We start from the raw sequence: 26,361 nt of genomic DNA, 5'->3' as shown, positions 1-26,361 counted from the left end.
AATAGCAATAAATTTTAAAGAGTGAGGCCTTAAAATTAGGCAAATTAACATTTTAAATTAGATTTGGCAAGCGACACGAATATACAGTAGAGCGTCTATTATCCGAATCAATTGGGGACTAGAGTTGTTCGGAAGATCGATGTTTCGGATAACCGATTACANTAGAAACTACAATACTGTTGCTTTGATCGGTGTATAACGCGCAAATTCTCTCATTTAAACCACAAACATTACTCATATTTTATTCAAAGCTAAAGTATTAAAGTATTACACAGTACTTTGAATTAATTATAATAAAGTGAATAATATGTTTTCGCTTTCCTCTGCCATTTATTTAATTCGTAGTTTTAACTTTCGATTTATCTGTAATTGAATTAAAAGCTAAATGCAAGTTAAAATTGCTGCAAATATTTTTTTAACTTTATTCGTTTTATAATAATTTACGACGCCTTTCTTCCATTAAAAATAGCAATAAATTTTAAAGAGCGAGGCCCTAAAGTTAGGCAAATTAATATTTTAAATTAGATTTGGCAAGCGACACGAATATATATATATATATATATATATATAAATATTCAAATTTTATATGTAAGTTGAATAAGCTATATTTTTGGGTTTTTCTTTAAAATTTACCACTATTTGCTGGAAAGAAAAGGCCTCTCTTATTTGTTATATGTTTGGTGAAGGGGAAGGCCTCTTATTGATTATACTTTAGTGCCTTTGACCTTGTATAAAGGGAAAATGATATGGTCTTTGATCATTATCATGCATCAGAAAATCATGCTATACTAAGGAGTGTTATGAAAGTCAGGTTGAAAAGAATTGTTTTAAACATTACCTTGGCATTAAATAATGATTTTTCCTGTAATTTAAGGACGTGGTAACCTTAATTTCTCCGTATGAAAAACGAAATACGTAAGCATTCATAGTAATTTCTGATTTAGATACCATGATATTATAAATTTAAAACGCCAATCAATTAAAATATCAATTAATTTCGATTTAAATATTATCAGAAAATGTAAAAGATATGAATATTATGTGATTTTTTTTGCAGTAAATTTAAGAAAGTAATAATAAAAAAAACATTAAAAAATAAATGAATAAAAATTTCATTCCTCAGTGCACTTGTCATAAATTTTATCTGATTTTAAGAGGAAGAGGAAGAGTTTTTGTTTAATCATTATAAAAAACTCCTCGAATTTTCTAAAGGCAGAATTTTCTAAAGGCAGTCAACAGAAAATTTTATATTTTATTTAACTGTTAAAATGAGCTCATTTCACATTATATTATAAATTTTTAATATAATCATATGCTATTATTAATTTATATTTATAAGTTTATAAAATTTAAATATAATACATTGAAAAATCGATAGATTAATTTATAAAAAAAAATTATAATTTCCATAAACAAGGAAAGGTCATTTGTATGTTTCATAAGATACATTTTTTCCTGGTAAAACATTCTAAAAATTTATAGATTACGAAATGATATTAATCTAGTAAAACTTATATTTTATCTTTAAATTGAGATTTTTAAATAAAACTGAGTCTAAAACCTTGAAATAAAAATAATAACTTTTATATTATTAATTATTATAATAAGGCAAAAACTTATTTTGTGGAGTAAGGCTGGGATTCTAGAGAAATTGTAAATGCAAGAATAATTTTTATTAAGTCTGACTCTACTCGAGATCTTCTCAATATCTACTCTTCACTGACTTTACAAAATTTAACACAGTTAATGCCCCATACATAGAAATAATCGTGCAAAGCTTCAAAACTTTTGAGTCATTCATTCTTGAGATATAATACAACATACACACTCACACACATCTACATACACGCACGATTTTGTAAGGTTTATATATATTGCTGGAGACGTAAGGAAAGTGTGGTATTGATTAATGTTAAGATAAGTTCCAGCTTTGTTTCATTGCTTAAATTAATAATTAATTTCTTATCAATTTTTTCCTATCTGATAACTTTTNCAACTATTCAGAAGAAATTTGCCAACGAGATTCCTCCTCAACTACCTAGTAGCTTCGTAGCTAACTTAGATCCGTCTGAGTACAAGTAGTGTAGTTAATACAGTAGGGGCCAGGTAGTGAGGGATGGGTCAGACATATCTGGGACTGACCTCCTATAAAATTAATAATTAATTTCTTATCAATTTTTTCCTATCTGATAACTTTTGAATTTGTTTATGGAGTATCCTTTACTGACCTTGACTTTTGTACTTGGATGGCTTTTCACAGACGTGTACAAATAAGAGATTTCGATAAATTAATTGTATTTCCTTTTAAAATAAACAGAGTGCCTTCTGGAAACTTGAAAGATCTACTAAAGGAAACACACTATTCAGGTGAAGAAAACCCAGAAAACACCACGTAGTGAGCAAGTGACTTAGTGTTTGGTGATTCACTCAGCCACTGGTGGGCCTATATTTCATGAGTTTTTTATTAGTTTTGCTTAATTATTAAGATAATTAGAACTAGTGACGTAGGAACATTAATTCAATAATTACGAAATGATTAATTTCTCACTGTATAATATTTCAAATTAATTTAAATAATAATAATAATAATAAATTTTTATTATCTTTCGAATTTTTAGATGATAATAAGAAATTTTTCAGATAATTTTTTTAACTGAACGAGTCATAAGATTACTCCTCCTAATGTAAATACAAAAGTATTGATGTGATAAAAATTAATATTCAAAAGTACAAAATTCATATTTTATAAATCAAGAAAGATAAGTAATCTTTATAAATCAACGATTCTTATAAAATAATTTGTTTTCCTTTCAGGTGTTTTTGTAAATCAATCAACTTACATCACGAAATCTTATTATATCTTCTAAATTTTAGTGTTTTCTCATTTCCCTGTCTTTTGCTTGTCTCGGGATTCCGAAAAAAAGTGAACTGTTTCTCGGTATCCCGTGAAATCCTGGGATAGAATTAATTATTTTTCTCGAATGATATAATTATTTTTCATTTTTAAAAGTAATTTAATACGTTCGAAATGCGTTGCAGTAGTACCTCTTTTGCTATCTATTATTCTCGATTTGTCTACCTCGGTTGTTTTAATAGAGGCAACGAGCTTATAGCCCGATACTTGGCTTTAATTAATAATCAATTTTATAAAGAAAAACTTCATACTTGCAGACTTCGTACTCGTTTGTATTCTCGCCCAATTTGCACAACCTTAAATAACGCAGTTATTAAAGCTACTGGGTATGATTAAAAATTAAGACAGCGTAAGCAAAATTATTCCAGATATTACAGGTTCTGACAAGTAAATAACTGGCTAAAGTAAAAGATGTCAAGTACTTTCATTTATTCTAAAGTAATGTTATTTTATAGTTTGGAAAGTTCAGACAGAAATTTGTATCATACACCTAAACAGCACTCATATTATCAAAATCCTGGATATACAGTAGTACTGTGTCAATTTATACAATGTTTACTTATCTAACTTGATTTATAGGATTCAGCTGTTGTAATGAAAGTCAGGTTGAAAAGAATTGTTTTAAACATTACCTTGGCATTAAATAATGATTTTTCCTGTAATTTAAGGACGTGGTAACCTTAATTTCTCCGTATGAAAAACGAAATACGTAAGCATTCATAGTAATTTCTGATTTAGATACCATGATATTATAAATTTAAAACGCCAATCAATTAAAATATCAATTAATTTCGATTTAAATATTATCAGAAAATGTAAAAGATATGAATATTATGCGATTTTTTGCAGTAAAAGTAAGAAAATAATAATAAAAAAACATTAAAAAGTAAATGAATGAAAATTTCATTCCTCAGTGCACTTGTCATAAATTTTATCTGATTTTAANTGTATGTTAATCATTTTCATTTTTGTTTTTTAAAATTAAAAAAAAAAAACCTTCTCTGTAAAAATTATTTTTGAATGTATGTAATGAAGAAAACAGACAGTATCAAATGAAATACTATTATATAACACTATACATCCTTACTAGCTGTATCGAATAGCATTATTCACGTTATGCCTCTTGTTTCTTCGTTTCTGACTTATGTGAAATCAGGAAACTATAATAATTATAGGTCCTTATCTTATCTTACTCTTACTCCGGAATAGTTATTACGCAAACAAAACAGCAAATTTCACTTTATGATTAAAAAATATGTTGATATTGCCACTAATGTCTTGTGTATTATAGGCCTGCAGATAATTTAAACACCTTCATTACATTGCTAAACACGTTGTATTCATGCTTTGCGATGTAATAAAATATTTCAAATAATCTTAATCGAGTAAATTTTTCTATTTTGTTATTATTTATGAGTAATCGTGTAGATTATAGTGTAATGATTGCTGATATCTCAAAAACCGACGGACGGCCGAGAGGTTATGTTGATAGCCTATCGCTTTTGGTATCCTAGATCCGGATATTTTAAAGTTTGAACAAGCAAACTTTAATTTTTGTGTTAATCGGGAGGGTTTAAGCTCTTGTAGCCATGGCCATATTTAGAGATTTATTATTAAAGAGGCATGAGGGTTTGGAGACTGATTTTATGAACTGGTACCTATGTCTGATACTGATAGTTTATTAAAACGTCAGTCAAGAAGGCTAGCTCTCCTCCCCCATTCTCCCCATCTCTCACGGTCTTCTTTACTCGGGTATATTACTTTTAATTCCGAAAAATACATGTTTTTGTTTTCGTGCCGTGACTTTGCCAACTATTCAGAAGAAATTTGCCAACGAGATTCCTCCTCAACTACCTAGTAGCTTCGTAGCTAACTTAGATCCGTCTGAGTACAAGTAGTGTAGTTAATACAGTAGGGGCCAGGTAGTGAGGGATGGGTCAGACATATCTGGGACTGACCTCCTATAAAACATTCCCAGGAAATTGCCCATTCGTATTCTGATCTCGGATCACACAGAGGTTAGCTGATACCTTATTCGTCCATCTATATAAAGGATTCGAAAAATATGCATTAAATATAATTACAGGACAAACGGAAAGTTATAAATTAACAAAGAATGTGCAGTAAAACACGCACAGTAAAAAGAAAAAGGAGTTAAAAAAGAATTTTCTGAATAACTGAAATAACAAATTTTTTCCTATATTTAAAATTAACGGCAAAATATTCCAATAAATAATTCAAATAGTCATAGATACCCGTTAGATTATTATTAAAAATTTAAGACCCAACAGTGACCAAGCGGTTCCTGTTCCCTGAACACTGGGAGTTCTGGTCGTGGGACGGTTTGGCCCGGACGGGTTGGCCACGTGGAATTTTCCGGGTTTTCTCCAAGTCTGTAACGCCTGAATAGGGGCCAATTATCCTTTAGAAAGTCCTTCCGGAAGGCATTCCCCTAGGCAGATCGCCCAAGTGTTGATGTTGACATAAATTAACAAACAGAAACACATTAAAAATTTTAATACCACATTTACTGATGGACTCTGTTATTTATAATAAAATTTATTTTGTTAGTCAGCTTTTATCCATGGATGAGGAGTCGGAAGTCGTATACTTTTCTGCGGACTCCCCATCCCTGCTTTTACCAGCCTTTACCATGATTACAATTTACACAATGTTTTCATAAATTATAATTTTATTTAGTTTTGAGGATTCACATTAAGAGTTCTCAAGCATATTTCTATTGAATAAATTATTTGAATTTTTTAAAATTTTTTAAAAGATAAAAATTGTATTTAAATATACAATTTATTTTTAGGAACATCCGTTTAAATTATATTTTATAATCTATAAAATTTCTATAGAATAAAATATGATATTGACAAGGAACTCGTGCACCATATTCTCATTGGATTAGAACCGGTGTATTCGATTGGTCTACAATGAAAGGATCTTCAAACATTAAATTTGAGTTATCATTAAATCTGTTTCAAATATGTAGAGTCCGTTAGTTTGTTCCTTGTGGTCAATTTCCTATGATTAGTTTAAAACAATCGAATTATTTTCATCGGGTTTGTTCTATTATAATTACTGTATTGGAATATTCGTAATTCTCCAAAAAGTCAACGAAAATAATATGAAACATTTTTCATCTTGTGGATATTCATGAACATAATGTATTGAATTCGAATTCAGCGATACTTAACGAATACAGGTGAGATTGATTTTATTGTCGGATTGTCCCTTAGATTTGTTTTTTTTACTCTGTGGGCACTAATACAATGTTTCTCACGTTTATCGTGGGTTTGGCTAGGCCCACAATGGAGCGATAGGTGGTGAGGGAATCATTTATATCCAAGAATTTACTCCCGAAAAATTCCTGGGGGTTTTCTATCTGTTCGCATTGGATTCGTTCCCGGGTGTCAAAGAAGTAAGCTGACACCTTAACCGTTCGGCTATCGGTGGCAAATAAGACGTCGCCGCGCTGATCTGATAGACCTAACTTATAGAATGGGTTGAATTGTTAGAAAGTTTTAGGAAGAGCTTAGCAATCCGCAAAGACCAAGCACAGAGATAACAAAATTAAGACAACGTCGACTACTGTTTCCACCAATCGTCTGTTATGATTTTGACAATCTGCCAATGTGGTTAATTAATCCCACTGTTTATGCTCATTGTCGCCGTAGCTTTCTGCTTTGGCTTTAATAGACAAGTCTGTTCACTCAATTGCAGGCATGGTCAAAGCCCTGTTAAATCTGTTAATCTGTTATAAAGACCTTTCACTGTCCACAGATGTGAAAAGTTAGACAAAAATTATACTTAATAAAATTTCGTACTACAAAATATGTAACGTAATTCAAACTTTAAAATGTTGTTTTTTTATAGTTAAATACTATCTGTAACATTATATTGTATTATAAAACAAAATGACTCTACATGAATGAATAAAAATAGAACTTTAACAATCTTTTATTTTAATAAAATAACTTCCGGAGCGACAGGATGTAACCTTAACAGCTTGGCCATTTGGCCAAGCTGTTAAGGTTGCATTCTGTCGCTCCGGAAGATCCGGGATCGAATTCCGATGAGTCAGAAAATCATAAGAATTTTTCAGGATATGGACGGGATATGAACCGTTCGGATATGTCAGGCCCCATCCCTCACCACCCAGCCGCCCCATTGTGGGTCTGGCCGAACCCATAATTGGCTTGCTATAAGAGACCTTATTAGTATCCATAGTGCCCACCAGTGGCCAAGCGGTCTTCGTATCCTGAACACTGGGAGTTCGGTCATGGATTCGCGCCTCGCTCGGAAGGGCTAGCCACGTGGAGTTTTCTGGGTTTTTTCCACGTTTGTAACGCCTAAATAGGACCAGTTTACCTTAAAAACACCGCCCGAAAAGCACCCCCTAGGCAGATCGCCTTAGTGTTGCGTTGCAATAACTTAACATAAACAATATACAATAAACAAAGTACCCACAGGCCGGAAAGAGTTAAAGAAAAGAATAAATAAATAAAATATAGATAATTTCTATTAGAGTTTAATTTTATTTTGATTAATCACTTTTTAAAAATGAAAATTAAAATGCATAATAATCAATAATATTTTAATTTAATTTAGTGTTTTTAAAAAAAAATTTCCAATATTAAAAAGTTCAAAATGCTTCGATTGCGTATGTAGTTTAAAAAGGTTGGCAACACTTACCGACAAGAGTGACTTTAACGTCGCCCAGCAGTAATTTCTTAAACTACCGTAGTAGAGATGTTAGTTTCGTTCAGTTTTTTAGTTTATGTCGTTTTGTACATAGAAGGAATTATTTGCTAATTTATAACGAAAGAACAACGATATGGGTCTTCAGCCTTTAGAATTTACAGAATGTCTGACGGACAGTCCTTACTTCCGCGAAAAACTTCACGCCCACGAAAAGGAGCTGGACAAGACAAGTCAGGCGATCAAAGGTCTTATCCGAGAGGTGAAGGAACTTCTCGGTGCTGCCAAAAGTGAGTTAGCCTTTTATTAACCGGTATACAAAATGCGTTTATTGTATCGTAATGGCAACAATTTCGAGTAATCGTGTTGTTTATTATTTATTGGAACGCGAGTGACTTCGCGGGAAATGCGTTATCACCCATTCCTCGTGTTCTCTGCTCGTACTCGACGGTCGTTTAACAGGATATTTGAATTGCAAAATTTTATATCCTGTAGAAATGTCGAGCTGTGAAATTTCCATACATGAATGCATAAATAAATACTCTACATCAAGAAATTACTGTTACAAAATGCCTGTCTATACCTTTAATTCACCAAGCTGTCGTAAAAATAATCTTCGTTATTATTGATGTGCCCGCCGGCGGTCGAACGGATGAAACCGCCGGTTGTCGGTCCCGGGTTCGCACCTATCCGATGGGCTGGCCTTGTGGAGTTTTCTGGGTTTTCTTCACACTGGTAATACCTAAAGGGGACCAGATTGCACAAGTGTCCTGTTATTGTAACTAATAAACCAAACCCCGTAATCATTGATTCTTGATACTGACCGTATTAATTGGATATCCATTAATCGGATATCCACTGTATTGTATTGACGAGTAATTTAATACATAAGTTTTATTGGTAAAATAGTACATTATTATAATTGTCTACATTAGAGAACGGCTACAGAAATAGGAAATTACATGGATACCGGATGAGTTTGATTGGTATTAAGAATCAATAATAATCTAATTGGCCACCCAAGGAAAATAATAATCCTGTTTTTTGCATGAATTGTCACTTGCTTCATGGCAGAGAAACCAATATAAATACTTTTATATAAAAAGTCTGTATAAATAAATTCATTATTGTTTAAAATATCAATGTGCATGTGCATTTGGTAGAATACATATTGATAAAAATATGATTTATTGTGATAAAATCCACGGTAAGATTACAATGCAACTGTTTATACATATTAGTCTTTTCAAAAACTTTCACCTGTATATATATACTAAAACAAGTAATTTTGATGGCACAAAATTTTATACATACTGTATTATTAAATATTTTGCATAGTATATTCTCAAATAATAATTATAATTTAGTTAAACAAGTAGTTTATTTATACATGTTTTAATAATTGCAATCTGTTTTTATTTTTAATCTTAAAGGATAAATGAATAGCAATTAGATAAGTGAAACAAACTAATAGATTATTGTAAATTGTTTAATTTTTAAATATATTGTAAAAATAATTAAATATTTTTATATTTAATAATATTTTCCATAAATTAATTTTATGGAAAAGTCATTTCAATTATTTGTACATTATGCATATATAAAACATGACCTAGTTTCAGTATACAGGACATATTCTTTGGAAGCTAGCAGACTACAATCAGACAAACTACTCTAACGTAGGAAAATAACAAAAATTTATTTCATGGACTTAGTATGAACAATAATTTAAAAAAAATGAAAAACAGTTAATGAATTGTCAGATATGACCCATAGAAATAATGCTGTTTCACAATTATCTAGCAAAGTTTATTCATTTTAATTGATTTATAATGTAAATGAATAACAATTTTATGATAATAGTTCTATGAAACTATTAATTTAGATTTAATTTTATTTCAATATAATTATTTTACATAATTGAATTTGCTAATAAAATATACTTTAATAACTAAGAAAATAAATTTAATGATGATTAATAATTTTAATTATATGTTACAATAAAACATAATTTGAATTTAAATGCCAGCAAGGTTTGATGCAATTTTAAAATAAATAAATTATAAATATTTTAATAAATTCTATTCTACTGATAAAGTAATGAATGGATTTATAATTTTATAGACTCAGTTAATAATTATTACTACAGTGTTTAGGATATACTGGATTCTTGTTAGTATCAGCTTCTGTGGAACAGCCTTTAAGGGTTGAAATACTGAAATCTACTGAAAAATATTGAAATTTTAAGTATAAGCAAATTCAATTGTTGTTTTTTATTTTGTTAAAATATTCTGAAAGCAATAATAATAATTCTGTCAGGTAAGTGGAAGGTCACTGATGCTAACTGATATTGCTTAGTATACTATATATATACACTGCACTAGAGAAAAAGTTGACATAACCATTAATTAGGTTTTCCTTAAACAGAGTTAAATGTACACTAAATATAGAGTTTCTCTCAGGACATCAAAAACTGGTGACACTAACTGATAATTGATGCTAAGTATATATAGTTGCATACACATACATAAACAAATATATAATAACCCATTTGAAAGTAATTTTTGACAAAAAATTAGTTGTCATACTTAAAAATTGAAATGATTAACTACTTAGCCTACTTTATTGATCTAGTTAATTAATAATAAAATAAAACCTATATACAGTTATTATAGATTTAATTTCATCTCAAAAAAATATAAAAAAATGTATAGGAAAAGTCCAAATAGAATAACTTCTCAGAATGTTAACAAATGTAAAAATAAACTACAGAAATATGTATAGAAAAATAAATATTTATATAATGTCTAATAGATGTGCATTGAATGCTCTATTAATATAGCACATTATTATTCAAGAAATGAATATTGCATGATGAATTCAAAATATGTGCTAAGAGAAATCTGTAATTTGATTGATATAAAGCAGACTTCCTGGAAAAAAAAGGAAATGAAGAAAATTGTTTTCTTAATGCAATTCCTTTTTTTTTTAATGAAGCTATATTAAGATAAAAATTTAACAGAAAGATGCGATGAATAATAATAATCAAACCGAAAGATTTTGTTCTAGTTTAATATTATCTGTAATTATTGATTACAATTTAATTATGCACTAACATATAATGAAAATAGTACCTTTATATTATCACTACAATGATTATGTGCAGTTTGCTGGTTGAATTGTCCTGAAGTTAATAAAGATTTTAATTATATACTTTTTAAATGTCAAAATCAGAATTTTTATGTTAAATTGGTAATTGAAGCATTTAAAATAATGAGTCGCATTTGTATTATTTAATGTATGAACTTTTCATTGTATGTTCATAAATTATTTGATGTATAATAATTAAATAATGTCCAGACANTCAGATTGGTTGGAATTAAATATTTGTTTAAGGCTGTTTTTAGAATAAGTTGATATTGAAGTTGTCACTGTAACTTAGAAGTTTAATTCTTTATTTATTTATTTATTAGAAAAAATTTCTAGTGTTAGATTTAAAAAATATATAATTAAATTTATTATTATTGAGTCTTTATTTATTGAACAAAAATGATAAAAAATGTGAACTAATTATATTTATTTAAAGCATATTTAATAGTATATTGTAAATATTATTTTTCTCATATTAAATATTTTTAGGAACTTTTATATTTATAAAAACAAAATTAAGCTGACAAACAATATTTTAATTATTATTCAGATAGGTTTGGAATTTATTTATGTGCTTTGTCATTTGTATGTGCTTGCAAGCTTATAAAGGTAGTTTAATCCTGAGCTTTGCTACTACAGTATTTATATTATATCCACAGAAATTAGCCTACGTGTTAAAAAATTTGTTGATGATAAATAGCAGTTTATTAACAACTGATCTTTTAGTAATTACTAATAATTGTGTGCATATTATTATTATTATTATACTATTCATTGATCTGATAAACTAAAAAAAATATATTATTAAAATGTTAATTTAATAAAATGTTAGTTATTCTCTGTAATTTGCTAGATGTGAATTTAATTTAATAATAACTTTTTTCTATGAAAAGCAATTCCTTAGTTTTAAAACTTTCAATTTTGTGTGGGTTGAATATTTTTTAGTTGCCAGATTTGAACTAAAAACTTTTTATCAATTATTATCTTAAATCAAACAATATTAAATTTTACAGCTTTAAAATTTAAATACACAATTCAATATTGATTCAAAGAGCATTATTACCAGGAAGTTTTGTAAATTTGTATAAAAACTTCAACATTCTATTAGAATTAATTTATCTGAATTTAACTATTAGTATTAAGCAAATTAAAGACTAGTGTATTAACAAATGTGAACTATGTAATTACATGAAATTAAATTAACAAAATTGAATAAAACATGAAATAATAGGATTTTTTTCTAGTAATTGATTTCGGTTTTCAATGTTTTCAGATTTAAAAAACTATGCTTAAGCATAAATGGGTTTTTAAAAGTTTGAAACAATACAAATTCTATATTTAATATCCCAAAAATGCTTAATTCTATTCAAATTTAATGAATTTATTTACTAAACTAATCATTATAAAGTTTTGAATTCAGATTATATTTTGTTGTATAATAAAATATAATTTAGAGGTTTTTTTTAACTTTTATCATTTCAAAATAGCATAGTTCAGAATCAGCTTCAGTTATCTGACCTCAGAATATTTATTTTATTGCTTTTTGTTTATTCAAGATAATTTAGTTCTCAGCCTTCCAAAGTCAAACTTATGATTATGAAAATTTTCTCGGAGTAATATTTTTTTTATACCATGTTTGATTAATATTTACCAAAGCTTTTTTTATGCTAATTCATTAGATAATTAAGCTTTTTACTAATGACAAATTGATTAAATTATTAAATTTTGTTAATAAAATCGAAAGATTTTTATCAACATACATATATTGTGAGATGTAAACCAGAGAGTTCTGTCTACATTTTTTACTTTAAATCTGTTATTTAGATAAATATCTTTCTGTTAACACAGAGTTTGCTCGTTTTATGAGCAGTTGAGGCCTAGAGGCAAGTTTTGGCATGAAAATTTGGTTCTATCTGCAAAAGATAGCAAAACTTTAAACTTCAAATTATTCTATAAAATTGTCTGTCAGATAGAACTCCCTTGTTCTCTCCTCATGATATACAAGTAGCTTATACTGTATGTACTGTACATTTTCATCTTACAAGTTAGTAGCTTAGTTACTATTATATTTAATTAGTTCAATCTACAGTATATATAATTTGTTACAAAATTTTTATTTTTAAGTTTTATCTTTCAACTATAGCAATATATTTATTGCAAAATTATTTTTAAAAAAAACCAAATGACAAATTCATATCATTGCCCAACATTTACCTGTTTGTATTGTTTGGTGGTAACTGGGTATTACACTGTTTAATGGGACTGTCTGCTTATACATATACAGTACATACATATATATAATTTTTAATCTATTTCAGAATAATCTTTTTAACTTGTATGTTTCATTCACTAGTTCATTCAATCCAGTATTATTAGAGAATACAATAATATACAATATGAGATATTTGAATTAATTTTTAATTTGGAATTGGTCATTAAATTTAATACGAGATGGCAGCATAACTGCCTACCTCCAGTCAAATTAATGAGTAACTAATTATTAATTTAGCCCAAAAATATCCAAATAATTCAGCAGATCATTTGGATCGGGTTATGAGTTGTTGTTGTTATATATAAAAGAATTTAGAACAATGATTATATAAATTATATGAAATATGATTCCTATTTAATATTGTGTAATAAATTTTAAAGCTAGAGTGAACTGATGGTATAAAATCTTGCTTTTGATACTGAAATAATAGTGCTAAGTTAATCAATCATTAAATCCTTATTAAATTTTACCAGAAATATGAAACTACATAATAAATACGTTCATAATGATGATACTGTTATGTTAAAGGAAATTTTTTTCATTTTTATGATTTTAGTTCATAAAATGTTAATATATTTTTGCTTATCAGATTGGTTGGAATTAAATATTTGTTTAAGGCTGTTTTTAGAATAAGTTGATATTGAAGTTGTCACTGTAACTTAGAAGTTTAATTCTTTATTTATTTATTTATTAGAAAAAATTTCTAGTGTTAGATTTAAAAAATATATAATTAAATTTATTATTATTGAGTCTTTATTTATTGAACAAAAATGATAAAAAATGTGAACTAATTATATTTATTTAAAGCATATTTAATATAATAATAAAGAATGTGATTGGTAATTTAAAATTTCTAACTAAATTACATAAATAAATATAATTTTAAATGTAATAACTATTGGGTTTGGATGTTTAACTATCCAATGATATATATATCATGCTGAGGTAGATGCCATTGTGGGAGTTATAGGTCATAGGCGCTGAGTTGTCTCCAACCAGTGCCGTAAGTTACCGAGTATGGTTATGTCTAAATATAATAATCAAGATAAAATCTTAAATTACTAAAGTTTAAATAAATGAATAAAGATTTTACTGCATTACTGAAATTTTAGAAAATAATANAATCCAGTATTATTAGAGAATACAATAATATACAATATGAGATATTTGAATTAATTTTTAATTTGTTATTTTTTGTTGGTTTCAATATTTAAATTAATTTTAACTTCATGAGAGTCAAAAATATGATAGAATATTTATTTCAATAATTAAAGAAGGAAAATACTGAGCTGTTGTTTTTGATTTAACAAGATATTTTTCATTTTTGTTTCCTAAACAAACTGCAATTAAATGATCATGATTATATTTCATAATTCCTATTAATAAATGATAAATACAAATTCTTATGAATATATTTTTATCAAATGATGATTAAATGATTAAAGATAATTTGGTGGTTATAAAAGTAATTTCATTTTTTTTGTTCTTTTTAGGCAAAATAAACTTCTACAGTAAGATTAATTATTCATTTTGAGTTGTTAAAGTACAGTTTTTTTTTATTGTAACATCTACTTTTATTTTTGTTTTGTTATTTATTTATTGTTTCCTCTTCAGCATTTAATTTGGTATTGTATATAATAATCTATTTGAGAAATAATAAGATAAGATTAGCTTTGGTGGCACAATGAAAGTGTAATTCTAAAAATGTAAAATGTGTTAAATATTATAATAATAACAACAATNTACTACTTAGAAAGAAAGAATAACACATTACTAGTAACAATTATTCACATAACCTCACTGGATTTCTTTTCATGAGTTTATTTCAGACAATCTAGGAGACCAGGTGTTGGTCTCCCATGGCCAATCCATTTATTATAATGTAGATCTTTCTTGGACACCATGTATGTACTACTAATAAGCAATCCTATTTTACTTTGAAGATCACTATACAACTCAGAGTTAAATATATTTATTTTTGATTAAATGTTTTTTGAGATGTTTTTCATATCATCAGATTGAACACCTAAATTGTTTCAAACATAGAATTTAGGAATAAATTTATTATTTTATTAATTATTAATTAATTTACTTTACATATTATTGGAAATGTCAGTTGACAAAAGATTTCCACCCCTCAAATAACATAATAAGTTCCAAGAACTTAAAACAAATTTGAACATAATCTCATTCCATTTTAAAATTCTGTTTAAAAATGAAAATGAAATGTTCTAAATGTAACAAATTAATAAAATAGTAATGAAATAAAAGTTTAAGTAAATAATGAAACTACATAAACATATAAATAAATTGTTAATTTTGATTAACACAAATCGCTAGAATTAATATTCAAATTATGTTTTATGAGTGCCATGTTTCTTAAGGTTACTAACCATTGTCAAGAGCCACATTCATGGATTTAACTCAGTCTTTTTGTATCTTTTACTTAAAACAGGTAGAATTGGTGGCTATTTCTAGTTTCTTCATTGTTCCTAAAATAATAATCTAAAAGTCAGACACAATTATATTTGCTTCTTTCCATCTAACTTTTTTTAAATCAATTCCTCCATTAGAGCTGTAGTTGCCTTTCCTTTTTTTAAATTTTCTAAATGTTTTTTACTCTATTACCAAGTGTGTGACATGTGATGACTATATACTACTTTGTGTCACCTGTTCCATCAATTTCATCTGGAATTCTGTACACTCCACTTCTTTGATTCTCTCATATCAGCTGCCTCTGATTCTTTCATATTGTGGGTTGTCTGAGTTTAACCATTGTAATATTCCTTCTCTTGGTGTGTATCTTTGCAATGTCCACTTTCATTACTTGACAAGACTTGCATTATATACTTTTTGTACTCATTTCACTATATTCCAGATAAGTTTAGATGATAGACTGTAGGCCTTTGCAACATTCCTAATAAATTTGATATAACTTCTTATGCTTGATAAATAAACTAAGGCAATGGTATTCAAACATTTTAAGTGCGACCCCAAGGTAATTTTCTGCGACCCACAGATTGAATACCACTGAACTAAGGTATTCCATATGGGTTTTCTGGTTAATTCTTGTTAGAAACTATTTTATATCTTTCTGTTTCCATATTATGAGGACATCAATTTTTCAGAATATTGCTACTATATCTTATGTTTTTTTTTTACTATTATGACTTTTTTAAAGTTCAAGAAGAGTTCTGCACAGAAGAACCTATTAGGGCATCCCCTGTTTATGGAAACATCCTTTGTGTACAAATTAGAAGTTTTATTAAATCAAATTTTAAGACAAAACAAGATCTATATTTGAATCTGTTATAGATATTTGGAACTTATTCTCATGTGAAACAGTTTATGTTTAATCTATGTGAAATGCCTTAAAAGCTGTTAATTGAAAACAAGTAAAAAAGCAAGGCCATTTTTAGGACGAGATTGTCTCAGAGACTCACTACTAAGCAGGATCACTTTGATGCTCACGGCAGTTCTCATTCTCATTTTCCAATCTTCTTTGGTATCAATGGTTTTGAGCGCACTCATTCAAACTTCGTCAGCCTCAACCACAACCACAAGGCATTTTCGGTGAAATTAACCTATCCAATGTCGAAATTTCTCTCTGTTGCATGTCACCCCAGGTTGAATTTTTGTTGATGCATAACGAAAATTTCCCGTTTTTGAAAAAATAATCATGGCTATTGTATCATTCAAAATTAATTTTTTATTTTGCACAAACAAAATAAATATAGTAATAAGTGTAAAAAAACAAAAAAATTATATTTTGGAAGTTAGTTTTAATATAAAATTATAACGACTAGCGCCATCTAGTTTCAAAAATGTTCTGATGCTGAAACAAGATATCTTGGGTCAACTGGTCAAGGTCAGTAGGTTGTGACCAGAGATATGTCAAGAATAACATGGGACAGGTAAATGGGTTTTTTCAAGGATTCGTTTGTCAAAATTTGATTTTGCAATGTTCACATTTCCAACTTCCCTGCGAGCAACTGCATGCACAAATTTTGCACTAGCACCTGTTTGTAGAAAGAGTGTCTCCATTTTGTATATCCGTCCCCTGAGTACCTACAAGTCTGGTTTTTTAATGTGTGCATGATTTGGACACCAAATATTCTGTGCCATATTGCAACTCCTGACATGTACAGTACTACTTCATACCTTTAGTGCCCAGCCTTTATGGCACCACAATTTTATAAACAAGACATAGTCTCATCAATAAATACATTTGACTCCTTCACTTGTATAGTGATTGTTCAAAGTACAGATAGTTTTAATAAAAACACTATTGTAATTTTTGACAAGACTATGTTTTGTTTATAAAATTGTACTGCCTGATGTTCTTACCAGCATAGATGTATGAAGGAGTACATGTCGAGAGTTAATATTTGGCACAGAGTAAAAAATCCAGACTCGTAGGTAGTTGGGGGACCAAGAATTGAGTCAAAATAAAATACAAAATGGCGACCCTCTTCTACAAACAGGCAAAACAGGTACCTCACCCCACTGAAGTCAGGTGGGGGAGAGTACCACCCACAGTCATTCTGAGAAGTGATCTCTTACCTTAGAACTAAACATGTAATTTCTTCTATGTTAAATAAAATTTGTAATCTAAATTTGGGAATGTTTCAAATATGACATTAAAACAGTTTTATGTCGTTACATGTGGGCTTTTTTTAACATTATCTAGTACAGTGATACCCAGAACTTACGCGATAGGTGGGACCGAGCGATAACCGCGTAAGTCGGGGTATAATTTCGCAATTTGTGTAAAACCCAAGTTGGATGTATGTAAGCTAATAAATGTTCTCGTTAATCTTATCTCATCTTTTGATTCGTTCACGATTAGAAGAAATCACCACATAGAGTCTCTCAAGTCGCCGTAGATATAACAAACACAGAAATAAATAACACAAAATAAATTGTGGCTATGTGTCGATTCCACGCGACACGTCTGAACATGTAAGCCAAACAATAGTGTGGGGGGATTGAGTAATCGAGAGTTGCTTGGCACTCAAACAAAAGACAAATCGATGAGATTTGAAAATCGCGTAAGTCGGGGTAGCGTAAGTCGAGATATTACTGTATAGTAAAATCATAGTACCGATAAAAATTTGACGTATTAGGGTTGTCGTTACATTCGATGATATTATAATCAGGTTAAACTGTATGTTGTTTGTGCAAAATAAAAAACAATTTCAGATGATACAATAGCCACGATTATTTTTTTCAAAAAACGGGAACTTTTCGTTACACATCGACAAAAATTCAACATGGGTCGACACGCAACTGAGAGAAATTTTCAAAGTAGATAGGTTAATTTCATCGAAGATGCATCATGGACGATCTCGTGGTCGTGGCCGGCAAAGTTTGAATGATTGTGCCCAAAAGAAGCAATATCAATGAAGATAAGAGAATGAGAACAAGACCTGCCTTGAGCATCAAAGTGATTCTGTCTCCGAGACATAGTCTTGTCCTAAATACAGTTTTGCCATTTTACTTGTTATTTATGCAATAAATCATTTTTTGTTACTTAACTATTTTTTTTATTTTTTTATTTTTACTAACATAAAAAGCAGAAAAAAATGCTTTCCCTTTCTAGATGATGATATATGAGGTAGAAATTTGTTTATCTGAGGCATTATCTAGAAAAATACTTACAAATAACTATGATTAAAATATGAAAAATAATCAAGAAAATAGAAGAATAAGAAAAACAAAAACAGTGTGTATATATTATTGAATAACTTCTTTAATTTATTCTTTTTCTTTTATTGATATTTTGAAAATAACGATTCTTTATAATAAATTTATTGTGGTTATCTTGTGATATATTTATTATTATTATTATAACTATTAGGAATAACTGGTATAAAGAATTTTATTTTTAACAGTAAGTTTAAAATAAAAAATTCTTATTTTATATATTATTATAGTTAAGCAACATTCTCTCTGTGGGATGGTGTTAGTTATTGGCTTAAATATTTAATCTAATGTCAACTTACTGCAGGTGTTTGTATTTCACTGTCAGCAAATATTAGATGAAATATAACATAACAGTATTAATCATCTGTTTTATTTAAGTTAATGGCTATTAAAAATTTTTATAACATTGTACAGTGTATATGTATAATTTATTATATTTTTATCATACAAAATTAAATAAAATGAAAGGTAAGTTTATTGATCAGTAACCTTACTATCCACTCTTCCTTGAACAGTTTGACCTCAAAAGCAATGTTGGAGATATTGCATCAGTACAGAGAAATTAAATTACTAACAATAGAAAAGAAAGCGTAGATCTAACTTTTTATTTCAAAACCTAAATGCCATGCTTTGTTTGTGTAAAAATTATTTCTAAAAATCTTGTCTTATCACAAAACAAAAATCTATATCTTATTTGCAATCAGAAGTTTCAAATTTGTGCTGTTCAAGATAATTCTAGATAATTTCTACAATTTTTTTTATATTTTTATATTTACAATTGCAGAAGCCTTGGACAAATTTTTATCACTTTTATATAAACACATACATTGTTTTGCTGATTGTATTAATAAATATATCAAAGAGAAATGGAATTGCTGATATTTCATTTTTAATAAGTTAAAAATAAAATAAAGCTAATTTTGTTTCCTTTTTATATACCATTTGTTATCCCTGTTGTTTATATTTTATGGAAATATATTACAACCAATATAGATTTGAATTTGATTTCTTCTGAAAACCGGTTTTCCTTTAAAAGATAAAAGGGATTAAAAAAAATTATATAATTTTAACAGTTATTGATAATGTAATAAGCTGCATTTATAATGTATCTTTTCTAAGAAAAATAAACTATGATTCCAATAATAAACTATTAATTTTTTTGCAAATGCTACTTGTTTATTTTCTTAAGTGTAAATTTTCTGTCAGACAAATACTCTTGAGAATTGTATTTGATCTGCTAATGAATCTTTTTGAGTATGATAGTTGTTATTTCCTGTATTTAAATATGTAAAACAACTGTTAGATAAAATTAGAAACCTGATTTTTGTCATTAAAAAGTTCATAAAAAAACTTTATTCAATTCCTGTATAAGTTATATCAAGAAACTGATAAAATAACAATTATTTAGAGAACGAATCAGAGCAAATATTAAATACAATAGTGTCAAAAATCCAGATTTGGTCATCGAAAAATGGATACTAATTAAAATGTGTATATTGAAAATCTAGACAAGTAGAAAATGCAGATGGGTCCAATTAGTCCAGATTTTTGACATTTCATTGAATTTAAGAAATTTGATAGATTTTCTGAATTTACATTTATATTAAATTATATTTGAATTTCTCTAGAGAACTTAAAATACACAATATTGAGCACTTACATTTCCTTTTTTGTTTTCAATTCTTCAATCTTTTGTAACAACTCCTTTTTAAATGATTGCTACCACTCAAAAACTGGGTATACTTGAATTAAAGCCACTGAAAAACCTAATATCCAGCAGAAAAGTTTGGAGGTGATAACATTTTTGCCCATGTTATATAGACCTGATTATGCCCATTCAACACAGCTAAAAACATTAGCACCTCCAAACTTCTCTGCTGAATATTAGTTTTTTAGTGACTATAGTTTTTAAATGATGACTGAATTATCTGATGGGACAAATTGTATTTTTATACTACTATTTTTTCATTTTTTGTATTCCTTTCATATCTTTTTAATCCTTGTTATCATATTCTTTAATTTCTGCCTCATTCTCATTTTTATTTCTATGATTACAGAATTTGATTTCATTTTTCTTTTAATTTTTTTACAGTCTCTTTTTTAAAGCTCCTTGTCTTAATCTTCTTAATCTTATTTTGCTCTGTCACTTTTTCATAACATATTTACCAACTTGCACAACCTCGTGGCTGTTGTGGGTTTGAGTCCCATGCTGGGCCAATTTGTTTCTTCTAGAATTTTCTAAATTATTTAATAAATATTAATTTAATTATAATAATAATAAATTTAATAAGAGCAAGTTCTTAATGTCTACCTCTAGTGCAAAATTATTCAGTATTTAATAATTAGTAGTAGCAGTAATGTAGCTCAGTTTAATTCAGTAATCATTTGGGTTTAGTATAATCATTGGATTTTGAGATGTTCAAATAAGTAAATAATAAACAAATGAACATATTTTATGTAACTTGTAGAATTATAATAAATGTGTGGTGTTTAAATATCAATTGAAGTTTTGAAAAAATTTAGTTAGTAATAATGTTTGTTTTAGATATGAAATGTTCTTTAATTTCTAAAAAATTTGACATTGATGTTTTAGTATAAATTGCAAGTAAAGTGCCATTTGTATATTCTTACATTAGATATTAACATTGTATAATTTATTAAATTATATAGTATCAATAATGTTATATTGAAAATAGGCAGGAAAAAGATCTATCTTTTTCCTGCCTATTTTCAAAATTTGGGTTATCAGATAACTCTTTTGTCTAACTCATTAAAAACTCATTAAAAAACTCTCTATAAAAACAATTTTATTATCATTGAAAAAAGAATCATTTTAAAAAGATATTTTAACAAGAAATGTATTTTGTTTGATTAATTATACACTTTTAAAAATTATTCATAAGAAAATTTCAAAACAATAGATTTTATTCATTGGATATAGTTATATTATCAATTTATACTAAAATAACTAGTAAAAAGTACATTTAACAACTTTACATTTCTTCCTTTCATTAGCACTCATCTCTTTCTACAAGATCATATTAACACTATCACTCCAAGGAGCAAAAACCAGTTTCCTTGCACAAGTTACTTAGCAGGGGGTTTGTAGTAAACAAACTACTGGCTGTGAAGTCAAACTTTTACTTGTGTTTATTCAATTTTCATTGGAATTATCATCATTTATATTCATAAAATATTTTTCTGGTCTATAGTGGTGGTATTTTTCATTTATTTCCATATTTCAAAGTTTTGTATAGTAAATAAATTATTTTCTCCAGTCAATGAAATGGTAGAATTATATTGAAGTTGCTAATTATTATGAGCAAATTCTCTAAATTGTAAAGCATAGCAGTAAGACTACTTCAAAAAACATGTCAAGAATTTTTAACTGGGTTTGGATTTCATTGATTTCATCTCGTGTTTGTAAATTGTTTTATGCAATGTGACAAATACTCTAGATATATAGGATGTTCAAGAAAGATCTATATTATTATAAAATTCATTTAAAAACTGAAGCAGTCTATCAAAATGTGGTTTGCAGTAAAAGAAAGATTAACTAAAAAAGTTTTTTATTACAAAAATTAATACAAAAGTTGAGGGTGTTTTACACACACTCAATGAACTCCAACTAGTTGCATGAAGAATGTCCAATCTGATTTCCTGCCAGGTGTTGTTTAGCCTTTTTTGTGTAACATTGGAGATGCAAGAGTTATTCTTTCTTTCTAAGTAGTAACGTTCGGAACACATTACTACTTAGAAAGAAAGAATAACACATTACTAGTAACAATTATTCACATAACCTCACTGGATTTCTTTTCATGAGTTTATTTCAGACAATCTAGGAGACCAGGTGTTGGTCTCCCATGGCCAATCCATTTATTATAATGTAGATCTTTCTTGGACACCATGTATGTACTACTAATAAGCAATCCTATTTTACTTTGAAGATCACTATACAACTCAGAGTTAAATATATTTATTTTTGATTAAATGTTTTTTGAGATGTTTTTCATATCATCAGATTGAACACCTAAATTGTTTCAAACATANAGACTAAATTTTATTTTTGCATAAATTTATAGCTAATTAATTAACCAATTTTTCATTTTTAAAAGACTGAAAGAAAGATTAAGAAAAACGTTTCAAAACTTAAGATTTTGGTAAATGATTACATAAAAGTTAAGATTAAAATATAAGGTAAATGTAAATTTTTATGAAAACTTTTAATCTATATGAAACATTGTGTGTGTGATGAATTGGGATAGATAAATAACAGTGAAATATTTAAAATAATGCATTTTCTATAAATGTAAGCTATATATAATGGCTTTATTCTGCTTTTGATGATTATGATGATGATAATCAAAGTTAAGCTAAATGTATGAAACATTAAAAATAGAACCAAGGTTAACATAAACTGCAATGAAATCTGGAAATAATGACTCCGTAATTAACTAACGTAGTAGAAAAACTGTTGTAATAAAAAATATCGAAAGAATTATATATATATACTGTATATATATTATATATACAGTATATCTGTTTTCTGTTATTTTTCATAGGAAATAAAATATGATTAATTAGAAAACAATTTTTACTTGATTTCTGCTTGTCATTATAACTATTATTTTTTTACTGTTAAATAAATTTCTTGCAATTTACATATTTCCTTCTCTTATATCATATTCACTTCTCTAGTTTCTTCTACATTGTGATTAATCTAAACAACAATTTTATTTTCATTTAAAATCATTGGTTGCTAGACAAATAGATTTTTTTTGTAGCATTTTAATGTTATTTAGATGACTGGGTTATATCATGATGAGATACAAATTTTTACTGTAAGAATTAATGGATAAGCTTGTCACTATTTATGAGAAATTTTCTATTATGAATACACTTGTAATCAGGTTTACATTGTATGTGCAAATGTACAAAGATTTCATTTAACAGCAATATCTGTCATTTTATGTTATCTGAAGACAATTTGAAATAAGTTTCATTTACAAAAGGGATTTGAATATAAAAACAATTTTTACTTCATGCTGGGAATGTTATATGGGAGAGAAATTACACCTAGATGATGATAAAAACATGTACTTATTACATTGCAAGTACTTTTGAAGACATACAGCCTTGGTCATCAGGCAAAAATCAAACACAAATCTATACTAATATATAAAGAGGTAATGTTTGTATGTATGTAAGTTTCGTTGCAGCAGGTAATCTCCGAAACTACTCATCCGATTTCAAAAATTCTTTCACCAATATTTAAAATGGAACCTCAAGGTGGACATAGCCTGTATATTATTCCGTTAAACATTCATATAAATTAAAATATATAATCTAGGTTAAGGCTTTTATGTCCAACAGATGGCGCTACGAGTACGACGCCCTAAGTTTGCTTTTCTGCGAGGCATTACGCTTTTCTGTGAAAATGAACTAAAGTGGATCATCTTCTATCTATTTATATAAATAAAAATGTAATGTTCGTTTGTTCCTACCGATTCCTTTGAAATTTTGACACAGCGCTGCATTCGAATACGCACGTGTTTTTATATCATATACGTGTCGAAATTTCCCGCACTGGGGGGAGATGGACAGGATTAAGGCTTACAGTAAAGAACTCTGCTTCTATTTATACTATTTAAGATGCGGTTTTTTGCGTTTTTGATTGCGTTTTAATAGGGTACGTCAACAGAATGTACACTAAGAAGGAATTTTTCGATATCCCCCACGGGGAGAGGGACAGAATTAAGGCTTACCGTGAAGAACTTGACTTCTATTATACTATTTTAGATGCGGGTTTTTGCGTTTTTGATTGCGTTTTAATAGGGTACGTCAAGAGAATGTACACTAAGAAGAAATTTTTCGAAAAATCCCCCCACGGGGGAAGTGTTATAAATTTATAATAGATACATTTTGAGCCACAACAACGCGTGGCGGGGTCTGCTAGTTTTAAATATAATAAAAGAACATAAATGCAACGTTTCTTTTTTAAATTTCGTAAAGGCATGAGATTGGCATATCAAATATTTAATAAAAAATTATTAGAACAGTCTAATAAAATTGAGATACATGCAAAATTATCAACAAAAATATAAATTTCCAAGTGTAAAGATCTTTAGAGCATACATAAAAAGTGTATTGTATAAGTAATTATATCCATAAATGCAGAATATTGATGGTAGGAGTATTGCAGGATGAAAAGGACGTGATCAACCTCATTCTTTTATGAAATTTAAAAAATAAATGTTGCATTTATGTTCTTTTCTTATGTTTAAAATCTGTGTTCAATTTTTGCCTGATGACAAAGGCTGTATATCTTTGAAAGTATTCACAAATTTTAATACATACATGGTTTGAATATGAATATAAATATTTTTAGTTTTTGAATCTTACTTTGCTAAAAGAAAAGGCTTTAATAAGTTTAAGAATTTGATGCAAGAACATAAATTATTTAAGTAATTCAAAGTAAACTTAATTGAAAAGAAACAAACTTAGGTATGTCTATTTTTATAGAAATTCTGATAATAGAATAGAATTTCAAAAACTAAAGCTGTCTAAGTATTTTATTTATTAATAAGGAGTTATTTAAAGGATTTTTTGTGTTTATATTTATACACACACACATTTAATTAAAGTCGAGTTTCAAGAATGAACTTTATATTAGATATTTCAATATTATGGAATATATATAACTTGTATTTTTTATAATAGTGTAAATAAAAATGATTTTTATGTCATAGTTATTTAAGTTGAATATATTTTTGTTAACCTATTTTCTGCATGTTAATTCTTCATTTTTTTAATTTCTAGACCTTTCAAGAGCACAACGAAGTCTTGCAAATACTCTAATGAATTTCAAGTTTGAATGCATAGGAAATAGTCAAACTGATGATGAAATAGTTATAGGTATGATTTGCTGTTTTTAATATTGTGGTATTTATTTCACATTTAAGATCTAATTTATTTAGTTTATTAATATTTTTTTTAATAAGATATAAATATTGATATATAAATTGAATATACCTAAAACTCTAATCTAAAAATATACTGTTGTTTAGTTAATTATTACTATAATTTCGTGTGAATAACCTTCAGGTTATCTGTGTTTGAAAGTCAATTTGAAAGCAGGTATGAATTATGCAATTGTGCAGGTTATTTACCCATTTTCACTTGCAGTTACAAACGCATTAAACAGCTTTTCCTTTTGTCTAAAGTCACTAAAAGCATTTTTAGGAAACACAAAAAAATCCTTTGCATCCTGCTATTTTTCCCCAAACTACCAAAGATACACAAATTTATTTCTTGCCCTTAGCTCTCTCCTGTTCATTTTCTTTAGGTTAATTCCTTTTTTAATTGATATTATTTGTCATTCCTACTTGAACTTGTATCTTAAAAGCTGATGAGTTTCAATAATTCTCACTTCTCTGAAAGAACTGTATAGAAGATTTTAATTTTATTTAGAAACTGACTGTTGATTTTCTTCTATTTTAGCTCTCTTCAGGGAACACAAGCAGAGTGATTAACTCTTAAACCTATCAATAGATATTATCAATGTTAAAATTTTTTATTTAATTTTTTGAGTGTATTTAACATTTATTATGAT

The 26,361-nt window shown here is 27.7% G+C and overlaps 1 protein-coding gene and 1 long non-coding RNA gene across 2 annotated transcripts; one reads left to right on the top strand and one right to left on the bottom strand.

Moving 5' to 3' along the window:
* Window positions 1-2,020: 2,020 nt before the first annotated feature.
* LOC111623060 lies at window positions 2,021-7,741 on the bottom strand. Its single transcript, XR_002756382.1, has 3 exons — window positions 7,616-7,741; window positions 4,873-4,957; window positions 2,021-2,142 (listed from the first exon to the last, which is right to left on the bottom strand). It is a non-coding gene; the product is annotated as an uncharacterized LOC111623060 (long non-coding RNA).
* On the top strand, window positions 7,582-25,711 carry LOC111623059 (rho GTPase-activating protein 26-like). The gene is made up of 2 exons (XM_023365542.1): window positions 7,582-7,911; window positions 25,569-25,711. The coding sequence occupies exons 1-2, from the start codon at window positions 7,758-7,760 to the stop codon at window positions 25,682-25,684; spliced, it is 270 nt and encodes an 89-aa protein (XP_023221310.1). The 5' UTR covers window positions 7,582-7,757; the 3' UTR covers window positions 25,685-25,711.
* Window positions 25,712-26,361: the final 650 nt, after the last annotated feature.

The sequence above is a fragment of the Centruroides sculpturatus genome, unplaced genomic scaffold (genome assembly GCF_000671375.1).
Source record: "Centruroides sculpturatus isolate CEXI.00-Female unplaced genomic scaffold, Cexi_2.0 scaffold237, whole genome shotgun sequence".
NCBI lineage: Eukaryota > Metazoa > Arthropoda > Arachnida > Scorpiones > Buthidae > Centruroides > Centruroides sculpturatus.
This window is presented reverse-complemented; position numbering and strand designations above follow the sequence as displayed.